At 43.8% G+C, this 19,599-nt stretch overlaps 2 protein-coding genes across 2 annotated transcripts in view; one reads left to right on the forward strand and one right to left on the reverse strand.

The window, feature by feature from the left end:
- The first annotated feature begins 5,464 nt into the window (after positions 1–5,464).
- On the forward strand, positions 5,465–10,624 carry ndufa5 (NADH:ubiquinone oxidoreductase subunit A5). The gene is made up of 5 exons (XM_038292151.1): positions 5,465–5,579; positions 6,875–6,919; positions 6,989–7,105; positions 7,176–7,241; positions 10,469–10,624. The coding sequence occupies exons 1-5, from the start codon at positions 5,559–5,561 to the stop codon at positions 10,568–10,570; spliced, it is 351 nt and encodes a 116-aa protein (XP_038148079.1). The 5' UTR covers positions 5,465–5,558; the 3' UTR covers positions 10,571–10,624.
- Positions 10,624–19,599, reverse strand: part of cog5 (component of oligomeric golgi complex 5) — a 42,868-nt gene continuing 33,892 nt past the window's right edge. Inside the window, exons 12-22 of the mRNA XM_038292149.1 lie at positions 16,903–17,107; positions 15,501–15,662; positions 15,330–15,429; positions 15,109–15,219; positions 14,928–15,029; positions 14,739–14,842; positions 14,383–14,620; positions 14,230–14,306; positions 13,989–14,115; positions 13,807–13,886; positions 10,624–10,846 (exon numbers count right to left, since the gene is read on the reverse strand). Of these exons, the coding sequence (XP_038148077.1) occupies positions 10,720–10,846; positions 13,807–13,886; positions 13,989–14,115; positions 14,230–14,306; positions 14,383–14,620; positions 14,739–14,842; positions 14,928–15,029; positions 15,109–15,219; positions 15,330–15,429; positions 15,501–15,662; positions 16,903–17,107 (1,433 nt within the window). The 3' untranslated portion in view covers positions 10,624–10,719. The remainder of the gene's footprint in view (positions 10,847–13,806; positions 13,887–13,988; positions 14,116–14,229; positions 14,307–14,382; positions 14,621–14,738; positions 14,843–14,927; positions 15,030–15,108; positions 15,220–15,329; positions 15,430–15,500; positions 15,663–16,902; positions 17,108–19,599) is intronic.

Below are 19,599 nucleotides of genomic sequence, written 5' to 3' on the forward strand. Positions count from 1 at the left end.
TTGTCTCGTTACTTTAGTTTTGAATCATTTCAATGGAGTTACCGTTATTATTTTTCACGTCACCAATACCAAATTCAATCTAATTGGATGGGAATCTACGTTGCATTTGACGCACCACTACAAGATGAATCGACAGATTCGGCGGTATTCATTCGCTGCAAATCATTGCAGCTTGGTGGCGGTGGCGTTAGCATAGTAGCATGGACGACGAGATGATTGAAAATGAACACAACGGAGATCTAGTCCTATTGGCAGACATCCATTTAAAATGTAGGCAACGGCAGGAAAAAAGTGGTTTCTACTTTTACTTTTATACTTTAAGTAAATTTACAAGCCTGTACTTTGCTACTTTTACTTGAGTAAAGAAGTTTAATCAGTACTTCCACTTTTACCAGAGTATTTTTTAACACAAGTATCTGTACTGTTACTCAAGTACGGAAAGTGAGTACTTTTGCCATCTCTGCAGAATACCCACATAATTACTCCCACACAGAATATTAATAACAAATAAAAAAAAAAAAAAGGATCAAGTCAGGCGAACATAATGAGAAAGTGGATAGAGACAGATATATCAGAAGATAAAGTAAAAAGAACCACAGTATTAAAACTATGTTCATCTTTTTCCACAGTCCAAACAGTCCTCAGGTGTCAGGAGACACTGCTGTTGATATATCAGACACACTTAACTCCAGACAAGAAAAAAAAGATACGAATAATAACAGCTACATACGTTTCACCTCATCAGTCTGAGATATTCAGTAAATGAATAAGGACTTTTAACAAGGAGCTCCACAAACCCAGAAATCTCACCGAAGAGCCTCTTAAAATAAGACGGATTTTCTCAAGTTTAATAAAATACAGTATCTCTGAGGCAGTGGACGTATGATGGAGGTCCCAGTACTGAACCTTGAGGAACCCCTGTGGTGAGACCAAGCCAGGATACTTTAGACAGAAGGATGTCCTGGTCGACTGCAGCTGATAAGCAGGATGAGAACTTCCCTCTTTTATGGCTTCTGCCACATATATCAGCTTTTTCAGTGGAGCGGCCTTTTTAAACCCAGACTGGTTTCTATCAAGGAGTGAGAGGACCTGCTTAAAGACTGTCCTTTCTATGGTGTTAGAGAGACGGGCCCATAGTTTTCCACCTGAGTCGGTGGGATGGAGGGTGAGTTAGGAAACATGCCTGATGTCAGTGAGGCATTGATCATGTGTGATGCTGCAGTTACCGTAGGAACAGGGTCCATCAGGCATGTAGGAGGACGGCTACATGTCAGTTTTCTGGTGTCGGTTGTTCTGTTTTCTACAGTTCAGTAAAAGAACAGAGGCAGCAAATGAACATTTGTTATACAAAAATATATCAGTAAATGATCTCTAATGTTTGGTTGTTGACTTCATTATTCTTTTAATCAAACTTTAATCAAATTTATAAATGTGTTGCTGATATGGCCGCTCTCTGATCAACCTGTTATTTAGAGAAAAACAAAAGATTCAGACGTCTTGGCAGCAGGTGGATGAATGCAGGATGGCCTTTGCAAAAATATTGATGCTCTATTTTATGCTTAATGTGAGCATCAGGAAACACTTTGTTTAAAGAGAACAGCAGCATTTCTGCTACATTAATATAAATCTTATCAGCTCTACACTCACCAGATGCTGTTTATCAATATTTAAAGCAACACTGGCTCTGATCAATGTGGAAATAGCACTTCTTTCCAGGTTTGCATTTAAAGTAACCAGCGACTAAGACAGAAGGTAAATATTTAACCAAATATAGTCTAAATATGTCTGTTATATGTGGATTTATCCTCTGTTTTCTATTGAAGATGTAGAATTGTGCAGAGGTAACCAGAGGTAAACCCCACTCTTATTTTTTTAATCTAATATGCTCTCTCTGTATCATGCAAAATTTATAACCGAATAAATACAAATATTTGTATTTACATGTGCAGTGGAACTATAAGAGGAACTGACAGTTCTCTGCGTATTGCCTTAGACAACGCAGCTCCTTTGAAAATGAAAACCGTTAAAAATAGAAAGCTTGCTCCTTGGTTTAATGCAGAGCTGCGTACTTTGAAGCAAAATGCTAGGAAACTGGAGAGAAAATATCGCTCCACAGGCCTGCGAGAGTCCTTCCTAGTCTGGAAAAATGGTTTACTGCTGTATAAGAGGACCCTTTGTAAAGCAAGAGCAGCATACTTCTCCTCATTAATAGAGGAGAATAAGAATAATCCTAGATTTCTTTTTAATACAGTTGCCAAACTCACCCAGAGCCATAGCTCTGTTGAACCGTCCATTCCACCTGCTCTTAGCAGCAATGATTTTATGGGATTCTTTATAAATAAGATTGATCTTATTAAAAATAAGATCATAAGCACTCCTCTATCCGCGATTGTACCTGAGGTAGTCATGGAATCTGAACCGGGTTTAGACTGCTTTGATCCAGTTGAACTTTCTGAATTAGCAAAACTATTGTCTTCATCTAAGCCTTCAACTTGTATGTTAGATCCAGTTCCAACCAGGTTATTTAAGGAGGTATTCCCTTTGATCTCCTCCTCCATTTTAGATGTGATTAATATATCTCTGTTACAGGGATATGTACCTAAAGCTTTTAAGGTTGCTGTAATTAAACCTCTGCTTAAGAAACCGTCTCTTGACCCAGATGACTTGGTTAATTATAGACCTATATCCAATCTTCCTTTCTTATCCAAAATTCTTGAGAAAGTAGTTGCCAAACAAGTTTGCAATCACTTCCACCATAATGAACTTTTTGAAGAGTTTCAGTCTGGCTTTAGAGCTCATCATAGCACTGAAACAGCTCTGGTGAAAGTCACTAATGATATTCTCATGGCCTCAGATAATGGACTTGTATCTGTGCTCGTCCTGTTGGATCTCAGTGCTGCATTTGATACAGTTGACCATAATATTCTTTTAGAAAGACTTGAATATTTTGTTGAAATTAAAGGAACAGCACTAGACTGGTTTAAATCTTATCTATCTGATCAAATTCAGTTTGTTCATGTTAATGATAGATCTTCAACACGCTCAAAGGTTACCTGTGGAGTACCACAGGGATCAGTGCTAGGACCAATTCTCTTTACTTTATACATGCTCCCAATCTGTAGAATTATTAGACAGCATGGGATTAATTTCCACTGTTATGCTGATGATACTCAGCTATATCTGTCTATAATCCAGATGAAGCTAACCCATTACATAGATTACAGGCATGTCTGAAGACATAAAAACCTGGATGACTCTTAACTTTCTGCTTCTGAATGCAGACAAAACAGAAGTTATAGTCTTTGGACCAGAGTCTCTGAAAAAGAAACTGATTAGCCAGTCACTTCATTTGGATGGGATTAAACTGATCTCAGATAATAAAGTAAAAAATCTTGGTGTTGTTTTTGATCAGGACCTGTCATTTAAATCCCAGATCAAAGAGGTTTCTAGAATTTCCTTCTTTCATCTGAGGAACATTGCAAAAAATAGAAATCTCCTGTCCAGGGGTGATGCTGAGAAACTAGTCCATGCATTTGTTACTTCAAGGCTGGACTATTGTAATTCTTTACTATCAGGAAGTCCACAAACTGTAGTTAAAAGCCTTCAGCTGATCCAAAATGCTGCAGCCAGAGTTCTAATGAAAATGAAAAAGAGAGATCATATCTCTCCTATCCTGGCTTCTCTTCATTGGCTTCCTGTTAAATCAAGAATAGAATTTAAAATCCTCCTTCTCACATATAAAGCCTTAAATGGCCAAGCTCCATCTTATATCAGAGATCTGATTGTTCCTTATGTTCCTAACAGAGCACTTCGCTCTCAATCTGCAGGTTCACTAGTGGTTCCTAGAATGTCTAAAAGTAGAATGGGAGGCAGATCTTTTAGTTATCAGGCTCCTCTCCTGTGGAACCAACTACCAGTTTTAGTCCGTGAGGCAGACACCCTGTCTACTTTTAAGGCTAGGCTTAAAACTTTCCTTTTTGATAAAGCTTATAGTTAGGGTGGCTCAGGTTATCCTGAGCTATCTCTATAGTTATGCTGCTATAGGCTTAGACTTTTGGAGGACATAGGGACCCCCATTTCATCATTCTGCTTCATTCTCTCTCTGTTCTCCTATTCTGCAGAATCTGTTAGTTCAATCTCTAACCTTCTGCTCTCTCTGCTTTTCCTCAGAGTAGCTTTGCCTCGTCTGTTCCTGTTTGGCTGTGACGTCATCCTGGAAAGAAACATCAGCTGTGCTGCTTCTATCAACACCTTTGTTTGTAGATGTTGGAGATCGGCCTGTTTTCCAGTGTGGTCCTGTTTCTCTGACCGTGACTGAGTGGATGTGCTCTCTTCGTCCTCTGGCATGGGAGCTGCCTTGGAGCTCGTCTGCCTGGCTGTGTGTTTCCTGGACGGGGCCGCCTTTTACAGCTGCTTTTTGTATCTCTGCTTCTGTCTCCTTGAACCCCAGTCGGCCTCGGCAGATGGCCGCTCACACTGAGCCTGGTTCTGCTGGAGGTTTCTTCCTGTTAAAAGGGAGTTTTTCCTCTCCACTGTCGCTACAAGCATGCTTAGTGTGGGGGATTGTATTTGAGTCAATGAGTCGATGCAATCAACTGGTTTTCCTTAGATAGAAAACTTTGTATCGATTTGACTGTATGATCTGGTTGAACTGTAAAGTGCCTTGAGATGACATGTGTTGTGAATTTGGCGCTATATAAATAAACTGAATTGAATTGATTGAATTGACACCGACAATATAAAATATTAACTTCACTATACAAGTTGTACATCTGGGCTGTAGTTACTCTGTGTCGCCCATTTCATGTATTTTATCTATGGATGAAACAATTAATTATATCAATCAATTATTTAAATTATCGTCAACTAATTTAGTAATTGATTAACCATTAACTGGAGTATAGAGCCACTAAAATGTGCCTTTAGCCGACAGAGCGACCCACTTAGAGCAGGAATTATACCAAGATTGTAAAAAATATGTAAACATTTTGCATTTAGGATAAAAAAAGTTTTTATCTTTTAATATTCTCCATCCAGAATTCCTGAAGAGGAAACGTTTCTGTTTCACCTGGTTTCATTTCGTAAAAAAATCTTTAAGGAACCTTTGGCTGATCTGATTATTAATCGATTCATAGAAAAAATAATCAACAACAATCGAATAAACTTCAACGTTTGTTTGTATTTTAAATCACTTAAATTTATGAAAATGGTATAAAATTATAATTATTACAAAATTATACAATTTTGTAAATTACCGTAAACTCAATGTAAACCCCTAGCTATTTTATATATTTTTTTTTTTTTTTTTTATTTAATTATTTTTAAAACCTTCTGTGTCTCGTCTTTCTTAAAGTTATACTTTCACCAACTGTTGTATATCTATTCTTGAAGTTTGATTAATTCTGTAATGTTACAGGGAATTGCCAATAATAATAAAAAAAAAAAAAAAAGAAAAAGGAACAGGATAAAAACGTCATCTCTGTGGGCAGGCACGCTTGCGTCCTCTGACGTCATCTGAAGTTGCCGGAAAAGGCGATCGGTCGTCTGGACGGAGAAAGATGGCCGGATTACTGAAGAAGGTAGGTGGAGGTCATGTTCCGATTTAAAATTGAATGTAACTGTTATATATGTAACGAAACCGAAACAACAGAACATCTTTTCTTTCTCTGTCAACCTATCAAAAAATTGTGGGAATCTTTTCACTCTACTGACTATGAGTTACATAAACATGGCTCCCTTCTCATCACAAACTGTCTCATATGGCTTTTTATCTGAAAATAAAAGAGAATCTGATCTCTTTGAATATCTTATTAATAGCATTATTATCACTTTAAAGTTTTATATACATAAATGTAGATTTGGAAAAGCTAAGCCGTTATGGTCTGTATTTAAACAGGAGATCCATCTTCTAAATCTAAGCAAAAAGTTTATCATATCACCTTTCTAATTTATCCCCTTTAATTTGTATCTCCCTCGATACAAATGAAAGAATAATGATTACATGGCTTTTTATTTTTTATATTTCATTATAATTCTGTTATATTCGACATATGTAATTATAGATATCTTTGGATTTTGATTTTTTTTCTCTTTCGGAAGTGTAATGTATAAACGTATTGTGTAAACATCTGTTTACATTGCGACTGAAATAAATATTAAGAAAAGTGTTAGAATGTATGATTGACTATATGTTGTGATTTTTTTATGTTATTGTTTTATTTTTGTTATTGTTACTGTTCAAATAAAGTTATAAAGGGGAAAAAAAGTCATGTTCCTGATGGAGGCAGCAGAAGGAGAAGGTTGACTGACTGCCGAGCGGAGCTAAGCTAACAGCTAAGCTAAACCAATAAGCTTCTATTGGGTTTACTGCCGCGGAGCAGGAGGAGCAGGGAGGTCAATCCAGGGAGGAGCAGGATGAAGGTCTCCTTTCCAAACAATCCTTCATCTCCTCCAGATGTTCAGCCTGGAGGAGATGAAGGTTTGGTTGGAAGGAAAACCTGCAGCTCCTTTATAGACCCAGTTTAACATCTAGAGGATCTAAGTCTAGGTCAGTGTTTTCCAACCCTCCTCCAGGCTCTCTGCCTGCAGGTTCCAGATGTTCCTCTGCTTCATACCAGCAGCTCCACATCTGGAAACATCTGGAACCTGGAGAAGGAGGTTCTGGACCTGGAGGATCTCACCTGAGGTCCAGAACCTGCCTTTCTCCTCAGGTCCAGTTCCTGCTGGTTCTGGTCGGACTGAATCCTTTCAAAGAAGACATCCTGCTCCAGAGGTCCAGACCCGGTTCTGAACCCATGAGGTGTTTCATGCTGTAGGAGTTTGGATTGTCCAGAGGTTCTGGTCCGACCCGCTCACAGCCTCTCTTCTCTTCCAGACCACGGGCCTGGTGGGTCTGGCCGTGTCGCAGAACCCTCATGAGGTGAGCAAAACCCGCAGAGTTCTCCTTGTCTCTAGAAGTTCTGGCTGAATGTTCTCCTGTGTCCCGCAGCGTCTGAGGATCCTCTACTCCAAGATCCTGGCGTCGCTGCAGAGCATGCCGCAGGACGCCGCCTACAGGAAGTACACGGAGCAGCTGGTGACACAGCGCTTTGACCACGTGAAAACGGTCCGTATGAACAGAACCGGCGGGTCCAGATGGGAGGGCGGCACCGCTCACTGACTGTCTCTGTTTCCAGGAACCAGACGTGGAGAAGCTGGAGAAGAAGATCAACGGGGGGCAGATCGAAGAGGTCATCTTCCAGGTGGGAAACGGACCCAGCAGAACCTGGAGCGGTTCTGGTTGACATCCAGATTAAACGGGCCTGATACAGAGCACAGGGCCTTAGTGGACTCCATCAGAACCGTTCTGGAGGCTCGGAACAGGACCGGACTTAATCTAACATTTATTGGATCAGAACCGTGATTCTGTTCAAAAAGCTTTACGCTTCGTCACGTTGTTGCTTAGATACGGAACCAAGCTAACGGTGCTCCTCATCTTCAGGGATGAAGGCCCAACATGACCAGAACTCTGAGGTCCAGAATCCGTTTCACCAAAATTCACTGAAAAACTGAATTTCAGGTATAAAACCTGAAATTAAGTTTTCCCAAAGAGAGTTTGCTCATCCTCTGTTTCTGTTGCCATGGTAACATCCTCCCAGAGCTAACCTGGTCAGCAGCAGGTTTCCACGCTGCTTCATTTACTGATTTAGTCTGATGTTTGTCCTAGTTTCGTCCATAAAAAAAGAAAAAATCCACTAGGTCTGTTAGACACATTAGATTAAAAAACAAACACTTCATGTCCGTCTGATGAGGATCTTATTAAAGAATGACGGGAATTAATTCACAGAGAATGAAATATTTATAGGGAGAGGATTCTACAAGTCAGTGACAGGAGAGGAGATTACTGGTTTTTGGTTTGTTTCATAAATAAAATTTATGAAACAAACCAAATCTAAATAAAAATGTTATTTTTATTTAGATTTATTTACAGTACATGAAGAAATACTGAGATTATTTTCAGTTTACACATAAATAGATTAATTCCACAAGGGACAAAATTAATTACTTTAGGATTAGGATTCCTTTAATGATAACAGCCTGCTGAGCCCACTGGCCCAATCTGAAGCCATTCTAAGGGACTGATAGCCGCTAATAACGACCATTTATTGGGATGATAACATCTGAAGCGCAGCAACAAACAGACACTAATTATTTACTGTGTAAAAGAGACTGAATCAACATGAGGAGGAACCCATGAGATGATGAACAGATTCTATAGAATGTTTTTATTCTTTATCCTCACATGCTGACAGATTTCACCTAAATAGATACATTGATCTATTACCATTCAAAAAAATAAACCCGTAATATTATCACATTAACAGCAGCCTATGGCAAGCAGTTTGATATTTAGTAGTTTTACTGATTTGTATTCCTGATATCTGAAAAAAATATATATTTTCTTGACATTCTTCACATCTAGAATAAACATTCTGGATGTCTAGAATTTAATTTGAGATCTCTGTAGTTCTAATATTACTGGTCGGCATTTCATGAAAATATTTTGAGTCAAGCTGATAAATGTCAGAACGGCCACTTAAAATATGGAAACATTTCTAGATATATAAAACTTCATTCTTACTGATATAATTTGTTTTTTTTTCACTTTCTAAAATTCAGGTTCTCCATGAATGGAGCTCAGATCAGGTTCTATTGGATCAGCTGAACATCTACAGGAGAAACTCTGGTTCAACGTTTGGGTCAGAACTACAGGTGCTGGTCATAAAATTAGAATATCATGAAAAAGTAGATTGATTTCAGTAATTCCATTTAAAAAGTGAAACTTGTATATTATATTCATACATTACATACAAACTCATATATTTCAGATGTTTATTTTGTTTAATTTTGATGATTACAAATGACAACAAATGAAAATCTCAAATTCATCATATCAGAAAATTAGAATATTACTGAAGACCAATAAAAACAAAGGATTTATAGAAATGTTGGCCAACTGAAAAGTATGAACATGAAAAGTATGAGCATGTACAGCACTCAGTATTTAGTTGGGCCTCCTTTGGCCTGTATTACTGCAGCAATGCGGCGTGGCATGGAGTCGATCAGTCTGTGGCACTGCTCAGGTGTTATGATAGCCCAGGTTGCTCTAATAGTGGCTTTTAGCTCTTCTGAATTGTTGGGTCTGGTGTATTGCATCTTCTTCTTCACAATACCCCATAGATTTTCTATGGGGTTAAGGTCAGGAGAGTTTGCTGGCCAATTAAGAACAGGGATACCATGGCCCTTCAACCAGGTACTGGTAGCTTTGGCACTGTGTGCAGGTGCCAAGTCCTGTTGGAAAATGAAATCTGCATCTCCAAAAAGTTGGTCAGCTGCAGGAAGCATGAAGTGCTCTAAAACTTCCTGGTATGTGGCTGCGTTGACCCTGGACCTCAGAAAACACAATGGACCAACACCAGCAGATGACATGGCACCCCAAACCATCACTGACTGTGGAAACTTTACACTGGACTTCAAGCAACGTGGATGAAGTGCCTCTCTTCTTTTCCTCCAGACTCTGGGACCTTGATTTCCAAAGGAAATGCAAAATTTACTTTCATCAGAGAACATGACTTTGGACCACTCACCAGCAGTCCAGTCCTGTTTCTCTTTAGCCCAGGCAAGACGCTTCTGACGCTGTCTGTGGTTCAAGAGTGGCTTGACACAAGGAATGCGACAGCAGAAACCCATGTCTTTCATACGTCTGTGTGTGGTGGTTCTTGAAGCACTCACTCCAGCTGCAGTCCACTCTTTGTGAATCTCCCCCACATTTTTGAAGGGGTTTTGTTTCACAATCCTCTCCAGGGTGCGGTTATCTCTCTTGCTTGTACACTTTTTTCGACCACATCTTTTCCTTCCCTTCGCCTCTCTATTAATGTGCTTGGACACTGAGCTCTGTGAACAGCCAGCCTCTTTAGCGATGACCTTTTGTGTCTTGCCCTCCTTGTGCAAGGTGTCGATGGTCGTCTTTTGGACAACTGTCAAGTCAGCAGTCTTCCCCATGATTGTGTAGCCTATAGAACTAGACTGAAAGACCATTTAAAGGCTTTTGCAGGTGGTTTGAGTTAATTAGCTGATTAGAGTGTGGCACCAGGGGCCATCAATTTTGAACCTTTTCACAATATTCTAATTTTCTGATATGATGAATTTGAGATTTTCATTTGTTGTCATTTGTAATCATCAAAATTAAACAAAATAAACATCTGAAATATATGAGTTTGTATGTAATGTATGAATATAATATACAAGTTTCACTTTTTAAATGGAATTACTGAAATCAATCTACTTTTTCATGATATTCTAATTTTATGACCAGCACCTGTAAGGCTGCTCTTAGGACAAAGCCTTGGTTCTATTGGACCCGTGGTTCTGATGGACCCGTGGTTCTGATGGACCAGTGGTTCTGATTGTCTGTCCTCCTGTCTTTCAGGCTGAGTGTGAGCTGGCTCTGTCCAGGAAGATGGCGGACTGGAAGCCGTGGGAGCCGCTGGTGGAGGAGGCTCCACCCAACCAGTGGAAGTGGCCCGTCTGATTGGTTCTGTTCTGGGGGGGGGGGGGTTCTAATAAAGAAAAGTCCAGCAAACCTTTTGTTTCTTTATTCCCTTCATTTTATTAATGATCGTGAGTTGAACCAGTTTCTACATCAGAACCAAATGGTTCTGGTTCTGAAAGCCGGGTCTTTCAGGGTTTGGGCCCCTGAGCCCCGCTGGTGGCCCTCTGCAGCAGCTGCAGCATGATGGGATACATGGGGGCGAACTCCTTCCCCTGCCGGGCTCGGACCACCTGGACGTAGGCCTCCAGCGCCCCCCTGTGGGAGGCAGAAACCATGGCAACGGTCAGTCCAGTGAGGAGGTCTGAGACCAGAAGCTGACAGCTGAGGTTCTGATCCCCCTGACCTTTGAACTCTAAAAATAGAAAGCTGGCTCCTTGGTCTAACACAGCAAAATGCTCAGAAACTGGAGAGAAAATATCGCTCCACAGGCCTGCAGGAGTCCTTCCTAGTCTGGAAAAATAGTTTACTGCTGTAGAAGAGGACCCTTTGTAAAGCAAGAGCAGCATACTTCTCCTCATTAATAGAGGAGAATAAGAATAATCCTAGATTTCTTTTTAATCCTTTAAAGCCAAGTGTATCATATTTGATACATGAGTTTTTAGACTTCTGCATCAGTGAGATGGTTTTGCTCTTGAAGCACAGAATAAAACATTCAGACGTGTAGTGAACAGAAGACATAAAAGGTTATACAGAACTGCCTAATGTATCAAATTGTCTAATTTAACTTATACATTTTTTTCAGAAAGTTCAATGACATTCAAAATTAGAATGTTCCATCAATTATTTCATGGTTAAGGCTTTAAAGGGTTAATCCAGTTGCCAAACTCACCCAGAGCCATAGCTCTGTTGAACCGTCCATTCCACCTGCTCTTAGCAGCAATGATTTTATGGGATTCTTTATAAATAAGATTGATTGTATTACAAATTAGATCATTAACACTCCTAACTATGATTGGTTTATCTCTGGAATGTGAGGCAGCATCTGAGGTAGATTTATTTGATCCAGTTGAACTTTCTGAATTAGCAAAATTAGTGTCTTCATCTAAGCCTTCAACTTGGATGTTAGATCCAGTTCCAAGCAGGTTATTTAAGGAGGTATTCCCTTTGATCTCCTCCTCCATTTTAGATGTGATTAATCTATCTCTGTTACAGGGATATGTACCTAAAGCTTTTCAGGTTGCTGTAATTAAACCTCTGCTTAAGAAACCGTCTCTTGACCCAGATGACTTGGTCAATTATAGACCTATATCCAATCTTCCTTTCTTATCTAAAATTCTTGAGAAAGTAGTTGCCAAACAAGTTTGTGATCACTTGCACCATTATGAACTTTTTGAAGAGTTTCAGTCTGGCTTTAGAGCTCATCATAGCACTGAAACAGCTCTGGTGAAAGTCACTAATGATATTCTCATGGTCTCAGATAATGGACTTGTATCTGTGCTCGTCCTGTTGGATCTTAGTGCTGCATTTGATACAGTTGATCATAATATTATTTTAGAAAGACTTGAATATTTTGTTGGAATTAAAGGAACAGCACTAGACTGGTTTAAATCTTATCTATCTGATCGAATTCAGTTTGTTCAAGTTAATGATAGATCTTCCTCATGCTCAAAGGTTACCTGTGGAGTACCACAGGGATCAGTGCTAGGACCAATTCTCTTTACTTTATACATGCTTCCAATTGGTAGAATTATTAGACAGCATGGGATTAATTTCCACTGTTATGCTGATGATACCCAGCTATATCTGTCTATAAATCCAGATGAAGCTAACCCATTACATAGATTACAGGCATGTCTGAAGACATAAAAACCTGGATGACTCTTAACTTTCTGCTTCTGAATGCAGACAAAACAGAAGTTATAGTCTTTGGACCAGAGTCTCTGAAAAAGAAGCTGATTAGTCAGTCACTTCATTTGGATGGGATTAAACTGATTTCAGATAATAAAGTAAAAAAGACAAAGAATAGAATTTAAAATCCTCCTTCTCACATATAAAGCCTTAAATGGCCAAGCTCCATCTGATATCAGAGATCTGATTGTTCCTTATGTTCCTAACAGAGCACTTCGCTCTCAATCTGCAGGTTAACTAGTGGTTCCTAGAATTTCTAAAAGTAGAATGGGAGGCAGATCTTTTAGTTATCAGGCTCCTCTCCTGTGGAACCAACTACCAGTTTTAGTCCGTGAGGCAGACACCCTGTCTACTTTTAAGGCTAGGCTTAAAACGTTCCTTTTTGATAAAGCTTCTAGTTAGAGTGGCTCAGTTATCCTGAGCTATCTCTATAGTTCTGCTGCTATAGGCTTAGACTGCTGGAGGACATAGGGACCCCTTTTTCATCATTCTGCTTCATTCTATCTCTATTCTTCCACTCTGCAGAATCTGTTAGTTCAATCTCTAACGTTCTGCTCTCTCTGCTTTTTCTCATAGTAGCTTCATCTGGTCTGTTCCTGTTTGGCTGTGACTCCATCCTGGAGAGAAATATCAGCTGTGCTGCTGCCATCAACAGCCTTGTTTATAGATGTTGGAGATCAGCCTGTTTTCCAGTTTAGTCCTGTTTCTCTGACTGTGACTAACTGGATGTGCTCTCTTCATCCTCTGACATGGGAGCTGGCTCTGAGCTCGTCTGATTAACTGTCTCCTTCCCAGACAGAGCTCTTTTGAAGCTAGGTTACCGTTAGCTTTTCAAACAGAGTGCAAATATAGATCAGTGCATCTATTTCCCTTTTCTACGTTTGCTTCCGTGGCTGGTTCATTGTAGAGCACAGCTCTGGTTCAGAGACTGACAGTAGACCCACCCTCTACTGGTTCCACAATAATTCACTGCTGGATGGAGGATTAGGAAACATCCTCTGTTCCTTTCAGTCATCTGATAGATCAGATCCAGATGAGTAGATTTTAACTCCAGCTGTTAAAGTGGGGATCTAGCTGCCATGACTGCTCCTCCTTCTTCCTCTGCCTCAGACTCTTTAAACACCTTCAGGATGCTCAGCTGAGATCCATCAGGAACAATCTATCTGAAAACTCTTTATTGTTCCTGGTTTGGATGAACAGACAGTTTTAGAGATGATCCACGTCCTCTGGAGGAACACCACCACCATTCACCACTAAAGGGCGCCCTCTGGTCACAGAGAGGACAGAGGAGAGGACAGAGGAGAGGAGAGAGGAGAGAGGAGAGGACAGAGGAGAGGAGAGAGGACAGAGGAGAGAGGACTGCCCACCTGATGAGAGCCAGCCTGTCCTTCTCTGAGGGGTGATCATCCAGCCACTGGGAGTACCGTGCGATGGACCACTCTGCTCTCTGGAGGCAGAAGGAGAGGACAGGTGAGGACAGGTGAGGAGGACAGGTGAGGACAGGTGAGGAGGCCGTCTGCTGACTCAGGGTGGGGGGAGGTGTTCAGACCTGGTGGGGGGAGCGCAGCTCTGGGGGGGCTCTGGAGAACAGGAAGTGCAGCACGGTGCTGTAGGGGATCAGGTCTCCCACAGCTGGACTGCTGGCGATCAGCTCACTGGTCTGGAACAGCAGAGGCCTGAAGAAGACAGGAACCAGACCTGAGACCAGGAACCGTCCAGAACCACCTGGACCCGACCCATCCCAGAACCTTATGGACCTCCAGAGGTCCTGAGGAGATCAGCGCACCAACCTGAAGGAGCGCAGCATCCGGTACGGCTTCCCCAGGTCCGACACCCTCCTGCACAGCGGCGCCACCGCCATCTCCATCTGACACACACACGGGTTAATGGGGAACCGGACCTCCAGAACCCGGCCCTCCAGAACCCGGCCCCCCACTCCTTACCTGGGCGAAGTCTGCGGCCAGCCTCATCTTGCCCCCCTCCCCCAGCGGCCGCAGCAGGCTGGCGTGGCGTAGGAAGAGCAGCACGGCCCTCTGGGCCACGGGCTCGGTTCTGTCGTAGACGAAGTCCGAACACTGGAAGTGGGAGAAGTAGTCGGCCATGATCCTGGAGATGAAGCCCTGCAGCTCCTTCATGTAGAGCGAGCACGGCACGGCGGGCCGCTCCGACCCGGACACGGGCCTGGAACACACACACCTGGTTCTGACCCGATCCCACAGAGCGACCATCAGGTCACCTGATGGTTCTGCTTAGTTTTAGCGAGGAGGGAACTAGAACCGGACCGGACTGGGTCGCTCACCCTGAGAAGTCCTCCTGGTGCAGCGTGATGATGATGGCCTCGATGGAGTCGCTGACGGACTGCAGCAGCGGCTGGACGGCGCCGTTCATCAGGGCCTGGACCGCCTGGGTCAGAACACACAGCTGTTACCATGGGAACGGTTCTGGAAGAAAACCAGTAGAACCTCCAGCAGCAGGCAGAACTTCAGACCTCCAGAGAAGAAGTGAGCGCTTCAACGGCAGCTGGTGGAGCTCCTCCTCCCAGACCAGAACCAGAACCAGAACCAGAACCAGAACCAGAACCAGAGCACATCTGCGAACCAGACAGAGCAGTTAGACCCCTGAGCTCAGACCGGTCTGATGCAACAACACGTCCCTGCCACAGCTGTTACCTTGGTAACGGCCTGCTGCAGGCGGTACAGCGAGTTGACCACGGCGATGTTCCTCCTCTGGCCGTCCGTCAGCGGTCCGATCACCTGACTGGCGTCTCCCTGGGTGCAGAGCTGAGGAAGGGAAGGAAAGAGCTGAAGGTTCTGGTCCGACATGCGTCCCGCTCAGAGGAACCAGACCTGCGGGTTCTGACCTGCTTGGTCCAGGGGGGTTCGGTACCTACCAGCTGCTCTGACTTGACGCAGAAGAGCTGCACGGTCTTGGCGGCGTTCCGGGCCACGGCCAGAGAGAGGTTCTGATCCACCGACGCCACGTTCAGCTCGCTGCCAACAAACACAGCCAATGATCAGAGACGCTCCTCCTCCATCCCATAATGCCCTGCTGCTCCTCCCACCTGCTGATGGTTCTGATGATGCTGTCCAGCTCGTCGGCGGAGGGCGGGTTGCGCCCCCCCATGGGGAACACCAGGTTGATGGGGTCGAAGAGGCGGGACAGGGACTTGGAGAGGTAGGCGGCTTCGTAGGGCTGCAGGGAGTCCTTCAGGGCCTTCTCTGGACTGAACCCGGACAGAACCAAACAGAACATAGAACACCAGATCAAAGGTCCAGATAGAGGAAATGCTGCTGGTTGCCGGGGCAAGGAGCGAATGCGTCTTTCTGTCAGAACACGGGTCGGACCTTCCAGATCTACAGACGCAGAAACTGAAAACGTCACTGATAAAGGAAGGCCCCCGGTGTCAGACCGGGTCAGAACCCTCAGAACTCAGACTGGGACAGGCCACCGCCGATCGGACCCGGTCAGAACCCTCAGAACTCAGACTGGGACAGGCCACCGCCGATCGGACCCGGTCAGAACCCTCAGAACTCAGACTGGGACAGGCCACCGCCGATCGGACCCGGTCAGAACCCTCAGAACTCAGACTGGGACAGGCCACCGCCGATCGGACCCGGTCAGAACCCTCAGAACTCAGACTGGGACAGGCCACCGCCGATCGGACCCGGTCAGAACCCTCAGAACTCAGACTGGGACAGGCCACCGCCGATCGGACCCGGTCAGAACCCTCAGAACTCAGACTGGGACAGGCCACCGCCGATCGGACCCGGTCAGAACCCTCAGAACTCAGACTGGGACAGGCCACCGCCGATCGGACCCGGTCAGAACCCTCAGAACTCAGACTGGGACAGGCCACCGCCGATCGGACCCGGTCAGAACCCTCAGAACTCAGACTGGGACAGGCCACCGCAGATCAGACCTGGTCAGAACCCTCAGAACTCAGACTGGGACAGGCCACCGCCGATCGGACCCGGTCAGAACCCTCAGAACTCAGACTGGGACAGGCCACCACAGATCAGACCTGGTCAGAACCCTCAGAACTCAGACTGGGACAGGCCACCACAGATCGGACCCGGTCAGAACCCTCAGAACTCAGACTGGGACAGGCCACCGCCGATCGGACCCGGTCAGAATCCTCAGAACTCAGACTGGGACAGGCCACCACAGATCGGACCCGGTCAGAACCCTCAGAACTCAGACTGGGACAGGCCACCGCCGATCGGACCCGGTCAGAACCCTCAGAACTCAGACTGGGACAGGCCACCGCCGATCGGACCCGGTCAGAACCCTCAGAACTCAGACTGGGACAGGCCACCGCCGATCGGACCCGGTCAGAATCCTCAGAACTCAGACTGGGACAGGCCACCACCGATCGGACCCGGTCAGAACCCTCAGAACTCAGACTGGGACAGGCCACCACCGATCGGACCCGGTCAGAACCCTCAGAACTAAGTTGAACTCACTTGTAGTCCTGTTTCCCTCCAGTGAACAGGTCCTGGCTCTCCGTTTCCCCAGAGCTGAGGTCCAGAGTCATGTCCGCCCCTCCTCCACTCGCCAGCGCCCCCTGCAGGCTGCTGCTGTACTGCTGCAGGCGGCGCCACAGCTCGTTGTAGAGTCGCAGCAGTTTGGGGAACTCTCCTTCAAAGGTCTGCTTGAGGAAGGAGGAGGCTGGAGGAGAACAGAGCGATCAATTATCACATCATTCAGCCAAACTTAATGTTAATATTTAATCTAGACTGATATTTCATTGATTGATTGATTGATTGGTAAAGGAAAGCTGTTTCCACCATAAGGCTTTCTCTCTACGTGAGCAGAGATCATAATGTTTATGTTTTAAATAACAAGGAGACATGATGACAGATTCTGATAGAAATTAGAATCTTAGATCAGAGAAGTTGCTTCAGATGCCATAAATATAAATACATTTCCACCCAGCATATTCTCCCTGACTGAACCAGAACAATTAGAACATCTAATATCAGCGTCACTGCAGAGAAACAGCTTAGAGCCACGATGTGTTTCTATGTTTAAAGTGTTTCCCACAAGATTTTAGGAAACTGGTGAGAGTCTCTGACCCTCGGGAGGTTTTCATCTGTGCACATTTTTAAACGTGGTGTATCCCACTTAAAGAGGAACTTTGTTTGTTTTTTTAACAATGGCCTCTTGATTTTACATTATTCCATCATGTTCTTCTCACTCATATGAGTTTTGTGTCATTTGGAGCCGTTCTGAAAATATTCGGTTAGGTTATATCCAGTAACGTCTTCCTATGGGCAACGACTTGAAGGAACAAACTGAACTGTTTATAATTTATTCTTTATGGTACGCCAGCATTCAGCTTACATTCAGGCTAAACCTGCTGCAGAGACGGGAAGTAACGAAGTACAAATACTTTGTTACTGTACTCAAGTAGATTTTTCTGATATTTTTACTTTACTTTACTACTTATTTTATGGCAACTTTTTACTTCTACTCCTTACATTTTTACACAAATATCTGTACTTTCTACTCCTTACATTTTAAAAAATTGGCTTGTTACTTTAGTTTTGAATCATTTCAATGGAGTTACCGTTATTATTTTTCACGTCATCAATACCAAATCCAATCTAATTGGATGGGAATCTACGTTGCATTTGACGCACCACTACAAGATGAATCGACAGATTCGGCGGTATTCATTGGTGGCAAATCATTGCAGCTTGGTGGCGGTGGCGTTAGCATAGTAGCATGGACGACGAGATGATTGAAAATGAACACAACGGAGATCTAGTCCTATTGGCAGAAATCCATTTAAAATGTAGGCAACGGCAGGAAAAAAGTGGTTTCTACTTTTACTTTTATACTTTAAGTAAATTTACAAGCCTGTACTTTGCTACTTTTACTTTAGTAAAGAAGTTTAATCAGTACTTCCACTTTTACCAGAGTATTTTTTAACACGCGTATCTGTACTTTTACTCAAGTAAGGAAAGTGAGTACTTTTGCCATCTCTGACCTGCTGTAGCTCTGACTGCAGCGCTGAGAGGGACTCCTGCGTAAGAGTCTCTTAAAGCCGCCAGTGACACCAGAAAAGTTGCTAGATTTTGTCGCTAGTCACTTTTTTGAAAAAGAGTCGCTGGAGGGGTCTGAAAGGTGGCTAAATATAGCTGAATTGGCAACACCGCACGGGCGAACCGGGCAGCCGGGGTGGCATTTTTATAAAGAAGGATGGGATGGGCGCTTCGAAAAAAATATAACTGCCGTTTGGAGAGGGTCTCACCCGGCGAGTAGAACTGCCACTGACCATCTATGAGTATGGCGCACATTCTTCCTGTCGCTTGGTTACGGCCGTAAACAATTTGTCTCTCTATGGCGCTGGGTTACGGGCGGTATGAAAGTACAGCTGTGGAACGGTCTGATAAACTGACAGATCTTTATGTTGTTGTTTTATCTCTCTGTGTCTATATCAGACTGTGGGGGGCCCAAACGAGGCTGTGGCGGCTCGTTCATTAATGGGAAACACTGAATTGCAAACATTTCTTCATTCTTTCTGTTTTAAAAGATTGTCAGAAACAAAGAGAGCAGGCAGCCAAACCGCCTCTCCTGTTCTCACGTTGTTCCCTCATCAGCCTCCATGGGATGAAGAGTGAGAGAGAAAAACGCTGCTGTTGGAAAGATGAAGGATTTATCCTGGTCATAAAAATGCTGAACCCTACACCCATCCTTCACCCATCCTTCACCCATCCTTCACCCATCCTTCACCCATCCTACACCCATCCTACAGCCTTCCTACAGCCTTCCTACAGCCTTCCTACAGCCTTCCTACACCCAGGAAGGGTGAAGGATGGACACATGGAGATTAGCAGAGAGACGCAAATTCAGCTGCTGCTCAAGTTGGAAACATTGAACTTAAGCTGGTGCACGAACCATATCAACCAATCAGAGAAGCTGATCTGGGAGCTGGCAGGGAGTCAGATACAGCAATGCTGATGCAGAGCGCTATGATCACTCCTCTGAAACAGTTTATTAACGACTAAATTAAACTAAGATGTAGAAACCTGCCGGCAGAATATGTTCGCTTTTATTATCCTGGTGCCTGCAGTTTGGATTACGAACATGAAAACCTCCTTCCAGCCGCAGCAGCAAACCGCGAGGAGGCGACCGGACCATAGGCTGCTGTTGAA

The sequence above is a fragment of the Cyprinodon tularosa genome, unplaced genomic scaffold (assembly GCF_016077235.1).
Source record: "Cyprinodon tularosa strain WSP-4 unplaced genomic scaffold, ASM1607723v1 ctg309, whole genome shotgun sequence".
Lineage (NCBI taxonomy): Eukaryota > Metazoa > Chordata > Actinopteri > Cyprinodontiformes > Cyprinodontidae > Cyprinodon > Cyprinodon tularosa.

Coding starts and splice junctions, on each gene's coding strand:
- ndufa5 (XM_038292151.1), top strand. CDS start 5,559: ATGGCCGGATTACTGAAGAAG. Junction 6,920..6,988: donor TGTCGCAGAACCCTCATGAG/GTGAGCAAAACC, acceptor TGTGTCCCGCAG/CGTCTGAGGATCCTCTACTC. Junction 7,242..10,468: donor TCGAAGAGGTCATCTTCCAG/GTGGGAAACGGA, acceptor CCTGTCTTTCAG/GCTGAGTGTGAGCTGGCTCT.